Raw genomic sequence first — 22,169 nt, 5'->3', positions numbered from 1 at the left:
AAAAGAAAATTTTAAAGTTTACACATACTTACTTTACTTTAGTAGACTTTGTTGGAAACTGGACTTCCTTTGTACCATGCAACCAGCATCTTATGATGTTAGAGACACGAAAAAGTAATTAATAGGTTTAGGGTCCCTCTTAGAAAGGTCCTCTATAGAAGGATCAAGGCAAGCCCTTTATATTCTCTCAGCAGTCTTTTTTCAGTGATGCAGAACTTCCATTTTCAGTCCAAAAAAATCAAAGATATAATTAGTCTTCAAACTGTTTGCAGCTTAAGAGTAGCTGTTGCTTCCTATTGTTCTAGCATAAGCAAATAAAATTTAATATATGAAGCATATATATTTATTTGTATTGATAAATATGTATATAATTTCTTATATATTTTTATATATAAATGATATAGATATTTCTCATATTAGAAATTATGTAACAGTAAGTGTCATTACACAGTCTTAAATTAATTCACATGTTTAAGGTCTTTAATTGGAAGAAAAGCTTTAGACTGTAGAAGTTCTTTCTAAGGATAGGCAAGCTATAGTTTTCACAGACATTCCAAGTTCTGTATTTTGTTATGAAGAGGTCAGAGAAAAGATCACAAAGTTTCCTTCTGGTCTTTATTTTGTATAAATCTGTGGTCTGTCCCCAGTAAATGAGGAAGGGGTGGCTACCCAGCGTAACAAGTCCTTGTCTGCTGAATACCACTGCAGTTCAGCAAATGCTTAAGCATGCTCTTACTTTTAAGCATGTGAGTATTCTCACTGTGATTTGCAGCCTTGCCAGTCTGATACATGTGACATTAATTATACCTATTAACCCTAATGTGAGCTATTACCACATACACGAGCAGAAAACCAGGATTGAAGTAGTTGTAATGCCCAATTTCAGATTTTGTGGTTAGACCGCTTTAAACTGAAGCTAGCTTTTTGAAATGTGAAAAGTAAATGACTGACATTATAGAGTATGCAATTTGTATCAATTTATGTTTACAGTCATATTGTCTATAAAATAATTAAAATGCACATATACTGTCATAATTTGCAGTTGTTTTGTCCCCCTGCAGGATGATCCACATACAAATCTACTAATTGAAGCTATTAAAAATGACAGCTTAAGACAAATAGAACGTGAGAGGTAATGGTGGAGTCTATTCTTTCTTGACTGTGGTGCAATGGATTTTAGCTCCTTGTAAAAGTGTCTTCATAATTCCTAGAAAAGAACATGCTTCGAAGAACCAGCTGGATCACTCAGTTTAGTGTGCAGCACTGAAGTAGAATATCTGCCCCAAATGCTATAGGTTACACTGCTTAAAACTTGCAGCATTGGGTTTTCCTAAAAATATGACTACAGTGTTCAGTGAAAGGAAGACAGAAAAAACTGAGAGCGTTATCAAGATACAGGGCAGTAGCAGGAGCAGGGGACTAGTTAAATTGACTTCTAAGATTGTCCAGAGTGTAGGAAGAAGTAAGAACAAAATTTGGTTATCTTTTTTCTATACATGTTTTTGAAAAGGTGACGTGTTTTGTGTTTGTTTTTTTTTTTTTCTTAGGAAATCCATGGCGGAGGACTACATCATGACAGCTGCAAAACTCATTGCACCAGTAATTGAGACGTCTTTTGCAGTGGGCTATGACTGGTAAGAGTCAAGCAGGACTTCTTTTAAGAATCATAGAATGGTTAGAGTTGGAAGGAACCTTAAAGATCATCTCGTTCCAACCCCCTTGCTATAAGGCTACTATAAGGCCTTTCAGTACCTAAAGGGCACTACAGGAAAGTTGGGAACGGACTCTGGAGTGTAGTGATACTCCAGTACCTGTCAATCTCTCATGCTGGTTATGAAAACAAATTCCCAAACAAACAGCCTGGAAAACATAGTTTGATGCTATTTTCAGTTTGCCTCCATAATGCTCTGGAGAAGAGCAAAACAGAGCATTAGTCTATTCAGTGTTAAAAACCAATTTCGTTGTATCATTGAAACTGAGCTGTTAATTATACATTTTGAACTGTTATTTATTAGCACAAAGAGCTTCTTAAAGTTCAATTGAATTTTCAAATTGAATTCAATTTGAAAATTGAAGAACTTTTAAAAGTCTCAATAGACAAATACTCTACAGAGGGCAATGATCACTACTCTGTACTGTACGTTTGAAGATAGCATAATGAAGATGTGGGCTGTCTAAGAAGTTTTCAATACTTCATAGAGTCATATAAAACACTGAAGTCTAAATATTATTAGAAAGGTTATTTGCATTTCCTTTATAAACTTAATATTTATCACAGAATCACAGAATCATCAGAGTTGGAAGGGACCTCTAGAGATCATCTAGTCCAACTCCCCTGCTAAAGCAGGAATTGCCTAGAGCACATTGCTCAGGACTGCATCCAGGCGGGTCTTGAAAATCTCCAGGGAAGGGGACTCCACAACCTCCCTGGGCAGCCTGTTCCAGTGCTCTGTCACCCTCACCGTAAAGAAGTGTTTCCGTCTATTTGAACGGAACTTCCTGTGTTCCAACTTGTGCCCATTGCCCCTCGTCCTGTCACTGGGAACCATTGAAAAGAGCCTGGCTCCATCCTCCTTCAACCCACCCTTTAGATACTTGTATGCCATAATAAGGTCTCCCCTCAGCCTTCTCTTCTCCAGGCTAAAGAGTCCCAGCTCTCTCAGCCTTTCCTCATAAGGCAGATGCTCCAAGCCCTTAATCATCTGAGTTGCTCTTCGCTGGACTCGCTCCAGCAGTTCCCTGTCCCTCTTGAACTGGGGAGCCCAAAACTGGACACAGTATTCCAGTTGTGGCCTCACCAGTGCAGAGTAGAGGGGGAGAATGACCTCCCTCGACCTACTGGCCACACTCTTCCCTATGTAGCCCAGGATTCCATTGGCCTTTTTGGCGACAAGGGCACATTGCTGGGCCATGGATAATTTACTGTCTACCACAACCCCCAGATCCTTCTCCTCCAAGCTGCTTCCCAGCAGGTCCACCCCTAACCTGTACTGGTGCCTAGCATTCTTCCTCCCCAGGTGCAGGACCTTGCACTTGGTTTTGTTGAAGCTCATTTGGTTCTTCTCTGCCCAGCTCTCCAGTCTGTCCAGGTCACGCTGGATGGCAGCACGGCCCTCTGGGGTGTCAGCCACCCCACCCAGTTTGGTATCATCAGCAAACTTGCTGAGGATACACTCTGTCCCCTCATCCAGGTCATTAATGAATATATTGAACAAAATTGGACCAAGTATTGACCCCTGGGGGACACCACTGGTTACAGGCCTCCAACTAGACTCTGTGCCGCTGATCACAACCCTCTGAGTTCTGTCCCGCAGCCAACTCTCAAGCCACCTCACTGTCACCTCATCTAGCCCATACTTCCTCAGCTTCCTAATGAGGATGTCATGGGAGACAGTGTCAAAAGCCTTGCTAAAGTCAAGGTAGATGACATCCACAACTTTCCCCTCATCCAGCCAACCAGTTATAACATCATAGAAAGCTATCAGATTGGTCAAGCATGATTTACCCTTGGTAAATCCATGTTGACCACTTCCAATAACTTCCTGTTCCTCGACGTGTTTGGAGATGACATCCAGAATGAGTCGCTCCAATACCTTCCCAGGGACAGAGGTTAGACTAACCGGTCTGTAGTTCCCTGGGTCCTCCTTCTTGCCTTTTTTGAAGATTGGAGTGATGTCGGCCTTCCTCCAGTCCTCAGGCACCTCTCCTGTTCTCCATGACCGTTCAAAGACGATGGAGAGTGGTCTAGCAATAACATCCGCCAGCTCTCTCAGCACTCGCGGATGCATGCCATCAGGGCCCATGGACTTGTGAATGTCCAGCTTGGCCAAGTGGTCTCTGACCCGGTCCTCCTCAACTGAGGGAAAATCTTCCACTCCCCAGACCTTCCCCTTTGCCTTCAGAGTGTGGGATTCATGAGGGACAGCTTTAGCAGTGAAGACCGAAGAAAAGAAGGCATTCAGTAACTCTGCCTTCTCTGCGTCCTCCACCACTAGGGCACCTGTCTCATTCACCAGTGGGCCTACATTTTCCCCAGTCTTCCTTTTTCTATTGATATATTCAAAGAACCTTTTCTTATTGTCTTTAACTGCCGTGGCCAAGCTGAGTTCTGACTGAGCTTTGGCCCTTCTCATTTTCCCCCTACATAGCTTTGTTATATCTTGGTAGTCCTCGTAAGTTGCCAACCCCCTTTTCCAGAGAATGTAAACTTTCCTTTTTTTTCTGAGGTCCAGCCAAAGTTCTCTATTTAGCCAGGCTGGTCGTCTTCCCCGTCTGCTCGTTTTTCGAGACAAGGGGATGGCCTTCTCCTGCGCTTTTAAGAGCACCTGCTTGAAGTAGGCCCAGCCTTCCTGGGCACCTTTGCTCTTCAAAACTGCCTCCCAAGGGACACTCTCAACCATGCTCCTAAACAGGCTAAAGTCTGCCCTTCGGAAATCCAAGGTGGCAGTTCTGCTGGCTCCCCGCCTTACGTGATCAAGAATTGAAAATTCTATCATTTCGTGATCACTCTGCCCAAGGCGACCTCCAACCTTTACATCCCCCACAAGACCTTCTCTGTTAACAAACAGTAGGTCCAGTAGTGCACTTCCCCTAGTTGGTTCCTTCACCAGCTGTGTTAGGAAGTTGTCTTCCACACACTCCAGGAACCTCCATGACTGTTCCCTCTCTGCTGCATTGTATTTCCAGCAGACGTCTGGGAAGTTGAAGTCCCCCACAAGAACAAGGGCAGATGATCGTGAGACCTCTGTCAGCTGCTTATAGAATACTTCATCGGCTTCTACATCCTGATTAGGAGGTCTATACCAAACTCCCATCACGATGTCTGCCTTATTGGCCTTCCCCTTAATTCTTATCCATACACACTCAGTGTTGTCATCCACACTGTTAAGTTCCAGACATTCAAAACTGGCCCTAACATAGAGGGCCACCCCACCACCTCTCCTTCCTCGCCTATCCTTTTTGAAGAGTTGGTAGCCATCAATTACAGCACTCCACTTGTGTATGTCCTCCCACCACGTTTCTGTGATGGCAACTATATCATAGTTTCCTTGCTGTACAATGGCCTCCAGCTCCTCCTGTTTATTTCCCATGCTGCGTGCATTAGTATAGATGCACTTCAGCTGGGCTAATTGCCCTGCCACTTTCTTGGGGGGACAAGCCCTAATTCTCACCTGATCGTACTCAGACACTACTGTAGCTACCAAATTATCACTACCCCTCATGTCTTGGCTGTCACACAATTCACCATCCCCCACCATCACTGGAACAGGCTGCAAGACCTTGCTAACACTTTTACCCAGAAGCACTGGTATGCTTCTCCCAGGCACCACTTTTGTAATCCTGGTCTCATCCCCATCCCCCTTCAAACCTAGTTTAAAGCCCTATAGATGAGCCCTGCTAGCTCTTGTCCCAGGATCTTTCTTCCCCTTCGGGTTAGGCTTCCCCCACCTGTTGCCAGCATGCCTGGTTTCCTGTAGATGAGCCCATGATCAAAAAAGCCAAAGTTCTGCCGGATACACCAGTCTCGGAGCCAGGAGTTAATTTCCTGACTCCTCCTATTTATCCCCTGGTCAACCCCTGCAAATGGTGGGATAGAGGAGAACACTATTTGTGCTCCCGATCCCTTAACCAGCCGTCCCAGGGCCCTAAAGTCATTCTTCATTGCCCTTAGACTTCTGGTACCTACCTCATCACCACCTACCTGAAATATCAGTAGTGGGTAGTAATCTGATGTCTTAACCAGGGAAGGGAGTTTTCTCCTTATGTCCTTAATTCTGGCCCCAGGGAGGCAGCTGACTTCCCTGTGGGATGGGTCCGGTCTACAGATAGGGCCCTCTGTTCTCCTCAGAAGGGAGTCACCTACCACAATTTATAAATGTTAACTTAATCTACTGTTTCTTAAACACTTATACAAGTTATACAGTGATAGACTGCTGATACAGTTTACCATTTTGACTTTTGTATCAACTTTATTTTTCAATTTACAGCTTGGCTTTTGTTTTCTATGGTATTTTCTACAGCAGAATACTCTTTTCTCTAAAACAAAATAAAATAGACACACTTCCTGTAAGGACAGTATAAAAATTATTAGTATAACATTTCAATATGTATTTTTAACTAGTATTTGGTTTTCTATTATAAGGACTTACTTTGATAATTTTAGTATTTTTAATAACGTTATTGGCAAATAATGTGTATGCATATGAATGTTGTGTATTTGCAGCCACAACATTACTAACAGATATGTTCAGTGTCTGGGAAGTAAAGGAAGTTTGGGAAAAGAGAACTCTCATTTACCTATTTGTTTGGGTTTGTTTGGTTTTTTTGGCCAGTTAGGATTATTTTCAAATTTTGCGGGTCCTATAATTATAATTTACTTATAAAGCTAATTATACTAACGTGAGATAATGTCTCACGCAGACATGTGTAGTGTGCTAGAGTCCACAAGGTGGTGTTTGATGGTTTAATAACCATTATAATCTTATCATTTTCCTACTTTTGCCATTCTAAGTTCTCAGAACTTAAACAGTATGTCTTGTGAAAATTAGCTTGCTGCTTTATAACTTGTTAGCATGAGTAGGTCACATTTGTTTGCTCTGTATCTTGGTTTTTGTTCAAGAAAACTGGAAAAGGTTGTCAGATATTCAGTTTCCTTAGTGCTCTCCACAAAATACTTGTCATGAAGTAAAACACTTTCATATCTTTTCTGACTAATTAAACAACTTCTGGTGAGATGTGTGGGATTGTTTTGTGTATATCAGGACAGATTTACCCTCTGTTCTTCTAGGCTGAGGTATTCAAGCCTAACGAAGAAGTTTAATTAGCAGTTTGAGCTTGGTTTTCCAAATACAACGCTTTGTTATGAGTCCTCTGAGTATTAAATGTGCTTTTAATCACGTTAATTTTATTTAAAGAAATAAAGTGGGCACAAATAATTAATAAAGTGGGCACTTCGTACTTAAGATGTGATATAATCTTGGGACTATTCTGTCATATTCCATAAGGAACAGTTGGATAGTTAGATCTCATTGCATTTTGTGATTAAAAGATAGTAACAGTTGAAAACTGTTTTTTGTCTTTCCTTTTATTACAGTTTTCTTTGCAGAAATTGCTATTTTTTCTATATAATTTTTTCTCCAACATCAAAAAGCAATTGTATACTTTGTGTAGAGACTGATGGTATGCTAACCCAACTATAATAGCCTGGCAGTTTGTTAAATTAAACTTTTGTTGGCAAATTAGCCAACTATTAGAAGAAAAGAAAAAGGCTTTCCACCACGTAAAAACCAAAAAAAGTGGAAGGGAATAAAGAAGCATCCCACAAAGTTGTTCATTTAGTGTGCTTAATTCCAGTTTGAGAGAATAGTATATGCATACAATAAATAAAAGTCTTGCTTCAAACGATTAGATAATTTTGAAATACACAGCATGAAACCCTAAAAGATAGTGTCTGTGAATGAACACCTGAACTGTCTGCTGTGTTCTGTTCTGACCTCATTTTGCAGAAGACCCTAAGCCGAAAGTAACTGGGGGATGATCAGAAAGAGGTTTATTATTATGACTCCATTATTATTGTTATATAGCTCAGGATTACAGCCTGCAGTCTCTGGCTTTGTGCACTAAGCTGGTTTGTGGGTTTGGTAATGTATGCAACAAGAGATCAGATTTGAAAAATTAGCTAATAAAATGTACCCACAGAAAACAGTTTGAAAAATGAACTTAGTCAATATCTGACATCAGTTATCACTCAGTGATGGGAAATAACATGATGTTTAGGCAGCTGACTAAAAAAAGTGAGCAGAGATAGTATTATTAAGTTAGGTTATGGGAATAAAATGTTTTTTGAAATATTTTTCATCACAGTGTTCTTTGCCTCTACAAAGAAAGAATAGCTAAGAACAACTCATTTTGGAAAGTGAATTAGCTGCAAAAATACATAACTTAAAGTGGCATTTGCACAGATTTTGTTCATTTTTATGGCTGGCTTTCTGTTGCAGGTGTGTTGAAGTAGTAAAAGCTTCCCACTATGTAGAGTTAGCCAATGACTTGGAGATAAATAAAGCAACTACTTACTTGAGACAGCAGGATTTTAACCAGGTAGAGTAACTTTTCACTTTACTACTTTTGAATACTGTATTGGCAAAGGTATCTTTCTTAGCCACAGAATATTTTTCAGCAAGGCAAAGAATGATTTATGCAAACATAATAATTATATTGATGCTGCTCAGTAAAATAACTTTATAAAAACACTGACAACCTGAATACCTCTGTCATCTTCTAAGGTCCTTCACCTTCCTATAGCTTGGGGGGATGCACACAGGGCCACATGCTTAACTTTACCCCACTTTTTCTTCTCATGTTTAAGCTCTTCTGGTTTCCTGAGCAGCTCTTGCTTCTCCTGTCTGTCCTGTCCTCTTCTCCTTCCCTGTAGAATACAGCAAGAGATTTATCCTTTATTATACTGCATGTCTGACTGATAGCTTTTCTGAGATTGGGGAGCAGTTTGAGAGTTTGAAAAATTTGGGGCTAATCTAGTAGCTTTATTCATGATAGGTTTTGAAGGGTGAGAATGTTACAGGTAGATAAACAGTCATTTGAACTCAATAATTTACGATTATGATGGTAATTTTTTGCAATTTCCAGTTAGTATTCTGTATAGGTTGGAAAAAAAAATCAATTCTCAGGGGTAAAATGAGATACAGAGATTGTTGGTTATGTTTCTGTGGAGTACTCCAATGGAGGGAGAGGGAAGGGTGTTGGAAGGTTGGAGTAAGTCAAGGAGATGCTCTTTTTGTTTTGATTATGTGATAGAAGACCTTTAACCTTCACTGGAACTACTTAACAGTAGAGTAGGACTGCAAGATGGTGATTGCAGGGAGTTGGGTTTTGGTTTGGTTTTTTTTTTTCTAATAAAACTGCAGCTGCCACTTATATTCATCCTGTCTGTTGTTCATATACTTACTAACTCACCACCTGCTCAACACACCTTTGGCTGAAGAACAAGAATGGAAACTTTTTGAAATATTCAGTTTCAAGGCTGAAAGTTTTATTGTGTTTCAAAAAAAGAACTAAAATAGATTTCTGCTGTAACTATAATGGGCTTAACTATGTGCTCTTCGTAACGAATATGTTATTTTAAAACAGTCCTAGCAAAAAAAGTAAAATAAATCCAGGGTGGAAATTACCATAATATGTCTAGACTGCATTTTATTTTGAAGGGGTTTTGTGTATTACATATTTTGAATGTTTTTCTAATTTCAAAGAATGACTTTGAATTTAAAAACAAAATTCTGCAGGTTAGCCATGCAACTCCTTAACATCTCTGGTAGACCCTGCTTGTGTCATGCAAGCTGCTTTGAAGTAAGCAATAATTTAGATACATTGGAAACATGTCACAAAGAATAATTTGGACAATCTGTGTTTTGATTGTTGAATCTAAGTAATCATTGTTGGGATTAAAAAGTTAAAAGTTATTTAGAAATATATAAATTCAGATGATGTTACAGTGGGAGCATTTCTACTTCGCAAGGACAAAAGGAGTATTGCTATGGATTCATGTCCTAGGGCTCATAATTGTTGAAATGATTCAAGAGACCTGCAACAAAATTTACCAGTAAAGTGAACAGAGTTCAGAGTCATGTGAACTTTTCGTTATACATGAAAAAGAGTACGTCCACTCTAATCTTTATTGTCAAAGGTGCCGTTTAGTGGTAAAAGCAGAGATAAGGAAATCAGCTAGAATGGAAAATGACTTTTCAGAAAGTGACTTTGAACTATATAGCTCTAAGTTCACTAAAAATCAATTCCATTGTAAGAAATGCACAGCTTTTACTTGAAGAAGCAAGTCTCTGCTTAAGAGTAGAGTACCTCAGATATAGTAGTGCTACATCTGAGACCATTCCCTTTTTGGAGAAAGTCACAAACATATAAGTTTAAAATTATCATAGTTGAAGTCTCACATTTCAGAGACCACAAAACCTAAATCCTAACTTTTGAAATGCTTTTCTTGATTGAAATTGTTGTATTTCTTTAGAGAATTTTCTGTTATTAGGAGAATATTATGATGTTTAGTAGTTCATAGTTCTTGGGTGGAATGTAATTGATTAAATCAATGAACTACATCTAGCTGTATATACTTGGTCATTTTACATATCATTAGTATAGTTGTGTCTTTTTTGTAAAGTAATTGTAAAAACAGTATGTATGACAGTAAATTAAAACTTGTGTCCTTTATGTTTGTTTTGGCATTCTGCATACACTCTCGTGCATTCACTTTGATGTGTAAAGAGCAGCTTATAGGTTTCAGGTAAAGGAAGAAGGAAACGTTTGAATTGCTGATGTTGATGTCTAAATTGAGGTTGCCACATCTGTGTTGTAACAGATGACAGAACTGGTCTCACTGTGATATTCTAACAGTTTGTGTAGTTAATATAAATATTTTGTGTAAACAAGCCAGATTTTCTTAATAATTTAGTCTGCAGTTACAAATGTTATCACATAGTCAATCAAACAAAAAAGCTACCTTTTATTTCAGTTTCCCTGATAGTTTATTAGCTATAAAATTGTTTACTTTTTGTCCATAAACTTATTTATTTTGAAGTTTATGAAATTTAGTTTTTATGTAAAAGCTTAAAAAAAAAAAAAGCTTCTGGCCTCAGTCTTCATGTTTGAGTACTTCCTAAACTTAGGCAGGTGTCATTGTCTTATTACACAAAACAACTGCAAGTTGAAATCCAATCCTACACTGTCTTGTGTGGTGTTTTTTTATATAGTGTGTACCTTTTTAATAAGAGTTTTAATGTCAATCCTTTTGTGTTCTCTTAAAGAACTGGAAAAAACAGTATGAGAATTTTAATTAGTTGACTAGATTAAAAGCAAATAATATAAACTTGTGTTTTGTATGTATAGAATTGTCAGATATCTGTGTAATTCAAGGTAGCCATATCTAATCTAAATTTGAAGAAGTAATAAATAGCCAATACTATTGAAATTTTGTGACCAAGATTAATATTATGGATAATATAGATCTACTTCTGTGTGTACATGCTTACAAGCATGGGTTACAAGCTCTAGTAATTCTCATGTATAGCAGTATATGAGCTGATAATTTTAGCTATTTGTTACTGTGAAGTTTATCAATGCTTTCTGAAAGAATTTTGATATAAATTTGCTTCAGTGGGAAGTAAGTTGTTTCCGAATTACTTCTAGGCACTGGAGACTTTGAAAATGTTTGAAAAAAAGGATAGCAGAGTAAAGAGTGCAGCTGCAACAAACCTTTCATTCCTTTATTATTTGGTAAGTTTTTGCTTCAGCCGAACTAGGTAAGAACTACAGTTTATGTAGCAACTTTTGTATTTCTGTAGCAATTTTTGTGTCTGTCTAAATACTCTCTATGAACAACAAGAAACTACTTTAGAAGAGTTATTCTGGAACACCCGTTCTTGGCTGTAGTTGAAGTTTGGAGCACATCCTTTGTATCTGTCCTGTTGCTGGGAGAAAGACTGAGATTGAGCCAGGGACCACAGAAGTATCACTGCAGTGTGATTTGTGCAGAAGCTCAGCAGCTGCATTTAAAACTCAGGTCCTGAAGACCCTGGCTGAACTTCAGGAACATGTGCAGTATGTAGCTTAGACAGGTGGGTTCGTGTGTGAAGTTTGTAAGGTATGAAGATTTATTTTTGTTTTTTAAAGAAATATGTCTTTGTTGCAACAAAGAAAACTTCCAGACTGAAAGGGGCAGAGTGGAAAAACACGTCTCAAGTGTTAAGTCCTCTGAAACTTGAAAGAAATGGTCTGCCATATGCAAATACATAAGGAATATTTTAGGACTAAAGAATGTATTATTTTTTTATTCTCAGTCTTTTGGAATTCCACCATATTAACTGTAAGAAGCCACAGCTGCAAGAAAATTGACTAACAAATGACTAATACAATGTTTGTTTTGTTCCTATAGGAGAATGAATTGGCACAAGCAACTAACTATGCAGATTTAGCTGTAAATTCTGATAGGTACAACCCAGCAGCTCTAACTAACAAAGGAAATACCGTTTTTGCAAACGGAGACTATGAAAAAGCAGCTGAGTTTTATAAGGAAGCTCTCAGGAATGATTCCTCATGCACTGAAGCACTTTATAATCTCGGTAAGCCAAATGTGCTTTTGTGATTTAGCTCTTGTGTAAAGGTAACACTACTGTTTCTGAGAATCTGGCTTACAAAGTTTTCTTGTATAGAAATATATACTAATTATTATTACTTTAATCAGTAATTTATGTTATAGCAAGGTATTAATTTGTACTTCCTATCTGTTCTGCCAAAAAAGACCAACTAGTAATTGCAGATGACTAAGTCACTTTTGAAGATAAAAATTTCTACTATCTACTAAAAATATACCAGTTCTAGCATTGTTCAACTGTCAAAGTAATTTCCCTCTAAAGGCTCTCCCTTTCGCTCATTCATCTTGTTCAAAGAGTGAGATTACATCTTCTCTTGCTCGTTGATTAGGTTTGTGTTCCCTGTGTTTATCGGTTTGGTAAGTCATATTAGCTGCTATTAAGCATGGCTCTCGGGAATAGAGTTCGTCAATGTCAAGGCAGTTATACTGCCTCTGGGTACTGTGTTCCTATTTAATTTTTCTTGGTTGTTCTGTCAGTTAATATGCTGAAGTCATCTTTTTCTCATTGCACTAATACTGTAACCTTTCTTTTTTAGGTTTAACCTACAAGAAGTTAAACAGAATAGATGAAGCTTTGGATTGTTTTCTGAAACTCCATGCAATCCTTCGAAATAGCGCCCAAGTCCTTCACCAGATAGCAAGCATGTATCTTTTTCTGGATTGTAGTAAGGGATAGTGGTTTAGTAAACTCATTTAATCTGAAATATGTGTTTCAGTCATGACACAAAGAAATTTACTGTAGTGTCCATTATAATTAGGATGATCATGCTTAGATTCATTCTCTGATATTTGTGAAAACGAGAACAGAACTTACAACCTGCTTGGACATTTCCAGTAAAGCAAGTGAAGAAATACATTAAGACTGTTCACATTGCAGGGAATACATTTACACTCAGTATTACAGTGTGTCCTGAAATATTTAAAATGAAATTATGAAAATAATGTGGCAGATGTAAACATAATTGAGTAAAACCTTTAAGAAAAAAATACAGTTAATGAAAGCGAAGTTCTGCTCTGAAAGCTGTTTTCAGATTAGGTAGTGTTTGTGTAAGAAAATAATGGTCTCCCAGCACTGCAAAAGCTCAACAGATTGAAAAGCTGAGGAGGGGAGGGGTTGGCTTTGCACATCACCAGTGGTATTCTACACTATGAATTTCTTTAACAATGCTTCTGAGGATGTGCAAACTGTAATAAAATCCTCCCCAAGGCAGAACATATTCCAGTTGCTGTACTACGCTTACAAGAATAGTGAAAGTAATAAAAATATATTTTAGTCAGTAAAATAAGTAACCTCCAAAAATAAAAAAGGACTGTGATCTCTGTTGCATGCGTAACCCCTTTACAACAGCATAAATGGCCCCACAACTCCCAGTTCCTGTCTGGGGGAGAATTTCTCTGCTCCACTGCTAAGCAAAACTGTTTTGCACCAACACTCACAAGTTTTTTCCATGAAGGGTAAGGTGCAACAGAAACTGAAAAAAAAACGTTGGGCAGTAGCTCCAGCTCATGTTTCTGCAGAGTTCTGAGCTGTTGTGTCGCTCAGGGGTGACTGAGGAGAGAAGAGCACACTGCAGGCCTAATTACAGCTAAAGCTGCCTCTGTTCTCTGGACCAGAATAATACATTGGCTATGCTGTACTTTTCAGACGTACAGCAGAAAATCTCTCTGCAGGCAAAAGTCCATTCTTGAGAACAGCAATTTTACCTAATCACAGTATCACAGTATCACAGTATGCTAGGGATTGGAAGGGACCTCAAAAGATCATCTAGTCCAATCCCCCTGTCGGAGCAGGAACACCTAGATGAGGTTGCACAGGAAGGCGTCCAGGCGAGTTTTCAATGTCTCCAGAGAAGGAGACTCCACAACCTCCCTGGGCAGCCTGTTCCAGTGCTCTGTCACCCTCACTGAGAAGAAGTTTCTTCTCAAATTTAAGTGGAACCTCTTGTGTTCCAGCTTGAATCCATTACCCCTTGTCCTATCATTGGTTGCTACTGAGAAGAGCCTGGCTCCATCCTCATGACATTCCCCCTTTATATATTTATAAACGCTAATAAGATCACCCCTCAGTCTCCTCTTCTCCAAACTAAAGAGACCCAGCTCCCTCAGTCTTGATGTATTACGAAAAAATATCCAAGTTGTAAAGGCTACAAATAAATCACCTGGATCTCACACTTCATACCTATAAATGATGAAGTCAAAGTAAAATTAGCGACACAGAGAAAGGAGAATCAAACCCACTGTTCTCTTGAGCCCAAAGTGTTTTTAAGGTGAAAGAGCAGCCAAAGCTTCTAAATATTTATCTTTCTTCAGCATAACAAAATCCTGGTAAGAATGAAATTATGAAAGTAATGTGTGGAAAAAAAAAAAAAAAAAAAAAAAGACTGGCAGATCTGTTAGCATATAGATTTCATAATGTAAAGTAGTAGGAGTTCTGAGTAAATCAAAATATCATCGGCATCAGTCCTTGACTGAAGAAAACTCAGATATGAGATCATGGAAGATCCCAATCAAGCCATAGAGTGGCTTCTGCAGTTGATCAGTGTAGTACCAACTGATCCACATGTACTTTCAAAGCTAGGGAAATTATATGATAATGAAGGTGATAAATCCCAAGCTTTTCATTATTACTATGAGGTACTTGCTCTTTATTGCTTTTCCAATGCACTTTCTTATAATTAAAGAACATCTTGTCATAGGTTCCTATATCAAATTAACAATTGATTCATTTAAACTTTTTTAAATGTCATAAAAAAAAAAGATATTTTGGGGGGAGAGAGAGTTGACAAAACCTAATTTTTGTAGTCAGATCCTAAGGAAACACATAGCCTGTGTTTCCACATGGTATTTGCCCTCAGACTTTCATTTTTCGTATGGTCGCTGTTTATGTTGACCCCTAACAATTTTAATTTAAAATATAGTCTGAGACTAAGTAAAAAATATATATAGAAATGTAATTTTAAAGGGGTGTAAGATGACTGTGTTGGTTGGAAGCTATATCTGTATAATGGATATGGAGAGAGATATATATAATGTGCTTGTGTTTATGTATGTAAGTTTATATATATATTTTAAAGGTACACCTACACATTATGCATATACAGTTGCCTGAAGATAGGCATCCTCTTTCATTTCAACCCAACTTATAGTACTGGCTGTAGTTTTTAGAGGTTCTTCTGGTTTACAAACAATAAGTCAGGAAGTTGTTTTGCTGCAATCTTAAGAGTTTTTTTTAACCTGTGTAATGAGGATGACTGAAGTCTGTGTTGCAATCTAAATTCTAGTGGAGTTGTTCTTGATGATGATTTTGCTTCCTATTTCAGTGGGCATTTCTAAAAAGCCAAAAATGTTATTTACGTACACACGTATTTCATAGAAAAGAATGCTTTTAGGTGAGTTTTCCAGCAGACTGATTTGAGTATGGAATTGTACACACATTAGTTAACATTGTTTAATGTTTTAGGTAACTTACATGTAGACATGAGCTAAGTAAACCTTTTTGCTGTTGCAAACTATTTGAAATAATATCTCAAACAAGGCTAGATGGAAAATGTGACAGACTCATCTCAGGTAACTTCTAAAAAGCATTCCGTAATTATAAAACTTGGCAGGCTGGTTCCCCCCCCCCACAGGATTACTTAGTATAGCACACTACTTCCATTCATATATTACACAATTTTGGCATCTGGAGAATTAAACACTTGAGTAAGATATTCCAGAAGTAACATAAAGATGTTGTTTATCACTAAAATTGTGTTTCTTTCACCTTTCCTATTTTGTCAGTCATACCGGTATTTCCCTTCAAACATTGAGGTCATTGAATGGCTTGGAGCCTACTACATTGACACCCAGTTTTGTGAAAAAGCCATTGAGTACTTTGAAAGAGCAGCACTTATCCTGTAAGTAATTATTATTATAAGCCTACTCAAATATTTTGTGATTAGACATCCATACCATATACCTAGAGATAAATTAGTTGGGTAACTTTAATGCTACAAGCAAACACCACAGTTAAGAATATTTGGGATATTATTTAATTTTGTCAACTTTTTCTTCATTTACAATTTGGTTTTCCTCTTACAGTGCAATTTCAATGTTAAGTAAGTTCCTCCATTGGGCCTAAAGAAGTATTAGGTACTAGGATCTCTTTTCTCTATCCTCTGCTAATATACACACCTATGAAGTGGGGAGCAGCTCTCCCTAAGTCACCAAGACCTCCTTCTGTATGACTTTATGTGAAATATGATCTTTCTGTTATTTTATCATGTGCTGATGATTTTATGGTTTAGATAAATGCATATTTTAGCAGTTCTTGTTGCAGTTCTACTTTTCACATAACTTCCACTCCCATAATTAGGCTATTATAAATAAGGTGTAGAAGTAAGCAAAAATGTGCAGTGAAGTATTACCAACGATTAGTGAAAATAAGTTGACAGATCAAATTGATCCTGATAGAGATATGTGAAATATATTGAGTTTAGTTCAGCAACTTAATTGCTGAAATTGTCCTTTAGCAGAATATGCTGCACTTAAGAAAGTATATAAGCCATGTGTTTTATTTTAGATCAGAAAGGGAGGTTAATAAACAAAAATGTGGTCAAATTTAAATCCGTAATCCAGAGTTCAAACAGCACTCTAAAAAGACATGTATCTGGTCTTTTTATGTGGAAACAAATATCTGTCTATATGTTCATGAAGAATTTTGTGTTGATAGACCAACTAAAATTAATGCAAATAAAATTCACTCCAACAAGTGTGAATGTCTCTATTTTCTGCTTTGGGAAACCTATAAGAAAATCAGGCTAAGCAGAACTTAGTTATTGCTTGTCGTGTGATGATCTAAAATTTGATGTTGTTTTTGTTCTGTGAATCTGAATGTATGCATGAACAAGACAGCATGTGAAGTAAAATTTACACAATATTCATAGAATCATAGAATGGTTTAGGTTGGAAAGGACCTTGAAGATCATAGAGTTCCAACCCTCCTGCCATAGGGAGGGACAGCTCCCAGTAGACCAGGTTGCCCAAGGCCACGTCCAGCCTGGCCTTGAACACCTCCAGGGATGGGGCCTCAACAACCTCTCTGGGCAACCTGGTCCAGTGCCTTACCACCCTCAGAGTGAAAAACTCCTTCCTAATGTTTAATCTGAACCTGCCCTCTTCCAGTTTAAAGCCATTCCCCCTCGTCCTATTGCTACATGCCCTAGTAAAAAGTCTTTCCCCAGCTCTCCTGTAGGCCCCCTGTAGGTACTGGAAGGCTGCAAAAAGATCTCCCCGGAGCCATCTCTTCTCCAGGCTGAACAGCCCCAACTCTTTCAGCCTCTCGTCATAGGAGAGGTGCTCCAGCCCTCGGATCATCCTCGTGGCTCTCTTCTGGACACGCTCCAGCAGGTCCATGTCCTTCTTCTGTTGGGGACTCCAGAGCTGGATGCAGTACTCCAGGTGGGGTCTCACGAGAGTGGAGTAGAGAGGCAGAATCACCTCCTTTGACCTGCTGGCCACACTTCTTTTGATGCAGCCCAGGAATGTTTTTGATGCAGCCCAGAATATTGTTCAAGGAAAGATTATGCTGCAAATAGGTTGTAGGAAGTTGAGTAAAAAATACTAATTCTGATTTTGAAAGGGCTGTAATTAGAATATACATTGATTATAGAAGAGAAAATCCAAGGTTTAAATAACAATTAAAAATCGAAACAAAAATAAATAGAAAAACAGTCTTCACCTAAATTATAAAGAAATAAAGATGTGGATTAGATGAAAATACACAGGGGACAGTTCACAGAAATCAGTTCACAGGTTTACTCCTATTCTTTTCAGTATAAATACTGTCCACCTTAAAAAATTGTATTTTGGTCAAGCTGTGAGATCACATTATGCTGGTGTTCATGGCCTTCTTAGAAACTTTGGAAAGAAACAGCTGAAACTAAAAAGAATTATTTCATAATCTCGTTTTGGCGCAAATATAAATATTTTATGCTTCAAGTTACACTCAGTCCATGCATGAAACATGAAGTTTGTGGATTGTAAAGTACTTACGAATAATTGGCATGTGAAATTCTTCATTATTATTTGTAATTGTAATCTGTCTATAATACAGAGAAATTCTTTATCTGTGGGATGAGGTTGTTAATTGTAGATAACAGAACATAGAGGTTTTAGTATTTATTTGGTATTAAAAATAAAGTCTAGATATGCTAATTGATAAATATGAATGTTTAGCTACAAATTGTAAAAAAAGTTGCATTTTAAAATTATAAGTTCATTTTAACCGTAAACAACACTTTTTAGTTTCACATTGTTTAGTTTATTCAGTGTTTTAATCACAATAATTATGTTTTAAATTGCATTCTGAGATAACATGTTAGACAATTGAGAAACAGTTTTTCATTATATTGCATTTTACTAGCATGCACAAATTTATCATTAATAAAAGGAATTGTGCAGCTACTGCTGGCTGCTGACAATTTATTCTCTCTAGAATTTTCATACTGAAATGTGTAACAAAATTTATTATGGTGTCTGCTTGGCTGCCTTTATTGTTTGCAGGAGACATATTCAGCTGAAACTAAAAAAGGTGAAGCAGCTGTCTTTCATAAGCTTGTTTGGCATGTACCAGGCAAACAGATTAGAGTTAAAATGGCCTGTGCTGTGACTGGAGGGAAAAAATTGAAGAGAATAAGTACAAAACTGTTCTGAAAATGTTAGCATACTGTGCCTTTGGGATATGCTACTGTTGAATTGTAAGCCACATGTGAAAAGTGCTTTCGCTTATAGACCATCCTTACACTGATGACACGAAAATTTCCTAATATTCACATTATCTTGATAAGAACAAGGAAGGAGTCTAACAGTTTTGTTGTACATGCTCAAACATCTCAAAAATTTTCTCTGACCTCATCTATCACCATTATGTGCTAGAAAGAGAAGGACAGGTAGCAGCTAGGACACTGAGGTGATAACACAGAGGAGAAGCCAGAGTTTGAAGATGTAAGTGGGGAGTGTGCTTTCTGGTATGTATCCCTTGGGTGTGCTTGGGACCCTACTGGTGGGACTTCCTCAGAATACAGTTTAGCATTTTGTTCTCCCCCATTGTGTGAGTTCTGTACCTCAGACGAAGATTAGTGGTTCACATGTCAGGTCTACTAATTGTGTCTAGTGCACAGAATCAGGATCAGGAGAAGGACACAAATGAGTGACATGAAGGCCCGCACACAATGGCATGATGCAGGGGTAGACTGTGTGTGAAGTGAACAGGCTAAATCCTTCCGAGGAAGGCAGTATGCTAGGAGAATAATTTTAAGAGTAGTAGGTCTTAATCAATGCTACACAGATTACTTTGTTTATTTGTTGTTTGGGCAGTGTGCATAAATTTATTTTATTTATATGCAGACCGACACAAGTGAAGTGGCAGCTGATGGTTGCAAGTTGCTACAGGAGAAGTGGTAAGTTCTGTGATTTCTTCATAATTGGTTGGACATTTGTAAGATTTTTTTTTTTTTAATTAGTTGGGGTTGTTCAGCCTGGAGAGTATAGAAAGGAGGCTTACAAGAATCACAGAATGGTTTAGGTTGGAAGCGACCTTAAAGATCACCTGGTTCCAATACCCCTGCCATGGGCAGGGACACCTTCCACTAGACCAGGTTGCTCAAAGCCTCATCCAACTGGGCCTTGAACACTTCCAGGGATGGGGCAGTCAGAGTTTTCCTGGGCAATTTTTTCCAGTGCGTCACCACCCTCATAGTAATTTTTTTTTTCCCAATATCTATTGTAAATCTACCCTGTTCCAGTTTGAAGCCATTATCCCTCGTCCTATCACAGCATGCCCTTGTAAAAAGTCCCTCTCCAGCTTTCTTGTAGGCCCCCTACAAATACTGGAAAGCTGCTATGAGGTCTCCCTGGAGCCTTCTCTTCTCCTGGCTGAACAACCCCAACTCTCTCAGCCTGTCTTCAAAGCAGAGGTGCTCCAGCCTTCTGATCATCTTCGTGGCCCTCCTCTGGACCCACTCCAACAAGTCCCTGTCCTTCTTACATTGAAGGCTCCAGAGCTGGATGCAGTACTCCAGGTGGGGGTCTCATGAGAGCAGAGTAGAGGGGCAGAGTCATCTCCCTCAACCTGCTGGCCACACTTCTTTTGATGCAGCCCAGGATGCAATTGGCTTTCTGGGCTGTGAGCGCATATTGCCAGCTCATGTTGATCTTCTCATCCACCAACACCCCCAAGTCCTTCTCCTCAGGGCTGTTCTCAATCCATTCTCTGCCCAGCCTGTATTTGTGCATGGGATTGTCCTGACCCACATGCAGGACCTTGCACTTGGCCTTGTTTGAACTTCATGATGTTCCCAGAGGCCCACCTCTCAAACTTGTCCAGGTCGCTCTGGATGGCATCCCTTCCCTCCAGCGTGTTGACCGCTCCACACAGCTTGGTGTCATCGGCAAGCTTGCTGAGGGTGCACTCAATCCCAAAATCCATGTTGACAACAAAGATGTTAAACAGTACTGGTCCCAGTACCAATCCCTGAGGAACATCACTCATCACTGGTCTCCACTTGGACATCAAGCCATTGACTGCAACTCTTTGAGTGCAACCATCCAGCCAATTCCATATCCACTGAGTGGTCCATCCATCAAATCCATGTCTCTCCAATTTTGTGAACAGGATGTCATGTGGGACAGTGCCAAATGCTTTACATAAGTCCAGGTAGATGATGTTAGTTGCTCTCCCCTTATCCACAAATGCTGTAATGCTGTTGTAGAAGGCCACAAAATTTGTCAGGCACGATTTGCCTTTAGTGAAGCCATGTTGGCTGTTACTAATCACCTCCTTATTTTCCATGTGCCTTAGCAGATCTTCCAGGAGGATCTGCTCCATGATCTTGCCGGACACAGAGGTGAGACTGACTGGCCTTCCTTTTTTCCCCTTTTTAAAAATGGGGGTTCTGTTTCTTCTTTTCCAGTCAGTGGGAACTTTACCAGACTGCCACAACTTCTCAAATACGATGTATAGTGGCATAGCAACTTCATCCACCAGTTCCCTCAAGACCCGTGAATGAATCTCATCAGGTCCCATGGACTTGTGCACCTCCAAGTTCCTCAGCTGGTCTTGAACCTGGTCTTCTACCATGGCTGGTTCCTCATTCTCCCAGTCCCTACCTCTGCCTTCTGCAACTTGAGCGGTGTGGCTAAAGCCTTTAACAGTGAAGACTGAGGCAAAAAAAGTCATTGATTACCTCAGCCTTTTCCATGTCCTGGGTGACCAGGTCTCCCATTTCCTTCCAGAGATGGCCCACATTTTCCCTAGTCTTCCTTTTTCATTGATATGCCTATTGAAAGCTTTCTTGTTGCCCCTGACACCCCTAGCCAGATTTAACTCTATCTGGGCTTTAGGTTTTCTATCCTGATCCCTGGCTGCTCAGGCAATTTCTCTATTCCTCCCAGGCTACTTGTCCTTCCTTCCACCCTCTGTAGACTCCCTGTTTTAGTTTGACTTTGTCCCGTTCATCCATGCAGGCCTCCTGGTGTTTTTGCCTTGCTTCCTCTTTGTCGGGATACATCACTCCTGAGCTTAGAGGAGGTGTTCCTTGAATATTAGCCAGCTTTCTTGGGCTGCTCTTCCTTCAAGGTCTTTATCCTACTGTACTCCAGCAAACAGATCCCTGAAGAGGCCAAAGTCTGCTCTCTTGAAGTCCAGGGTAGCAAGCTTACTGTGCGCCCCCTCACCACCCTAAGGATATCAAACTCCATCATTTCTTGATCACTGTAGCCAAGGCTTCCCGTGAGCATGACATTCCCCACCAGCCCCTCCTCGGTGAGAACAAGGTCCAGCTAGGCGACTCTCCTCATTGGCTCCTCTATCACTTAGGAAGGAAGTTATTGTTGATGCATTCCAGGATGTGTTGTCCTTCCAACAGATAACGGGGTGGTTGAAGTCCCCCGTGAGGACCAGGGCTTGTGAATGTAAGGCTGCTCCTATCTGTCTATAGAGGACCTCATCCGCTCAGTA

General features: G+C 39.2%; 1 protein-coding gene across 6 annotated transcripts in view; it reads left to right on the top strand.

The window, feature by feature from the left end:
- Nucleotides 1-22,169, top strand: part of IFT88 (intraflagellar transport 88) — a gene marked incomplete at its 5' end in the record, with an annotated part of 54,732 nt that overhangs the window by 12,577 nt on the left and 19,986 nt on the right. For all 6 annotated transcript variants that reach the window (XM_082486529.1, XM_082486526.1, XM_082486530.1 and 3 more), the window contains 9 exons: nt 1,062-1,132; nt 1,548-1,634; nt 7,998-8,097; nt 11,209-11,295; nt 11,954-12,140; nt 12,709-12,817; nt 14,656-14,806; nt 15,953-16,068; nt 19,559-19,611. In XM_082486529.1, coding sequence (XP_082342655.1) covers nt 1,062-1,132; nt 1,548-1,634; nt 7,998-8,097; nt 11,209-11,295; nt 11,954-12,140; nt 12,709-12,817; nt 14,656-14,806; nt 15,953-16,068; nt 19,559-19,611 — 961 coding nt within the window. The remainder of the gene's footprint in view (nt 1-1,061; nt 1,133-1,547; nt 1,635-7,997; nt 8,098-11,208; nt 11,296-11,953; nt 12,141-12,708; nt 12,818-14,655; nt 14,807-15,952; nt 16,069-19,558; nt 19,612-22,169) is intronic.

The sequence above is a fragment of the Vanellus vanellus genome (assembly GCF_965231255.1).
Source record: "Vanellus vanellus genome assembly, chromosome: 1".
NCBI classification, from domain to species: domain Eukaryota; kingdom Metazoa; phylum Chordata; class Aves; order Charadriiformes; family Charadriidae; genus Vanellus; species Vanellus vanellus.
This window is presented reverse-complemented; position numbering and strand designations above follow the sequence as displayed.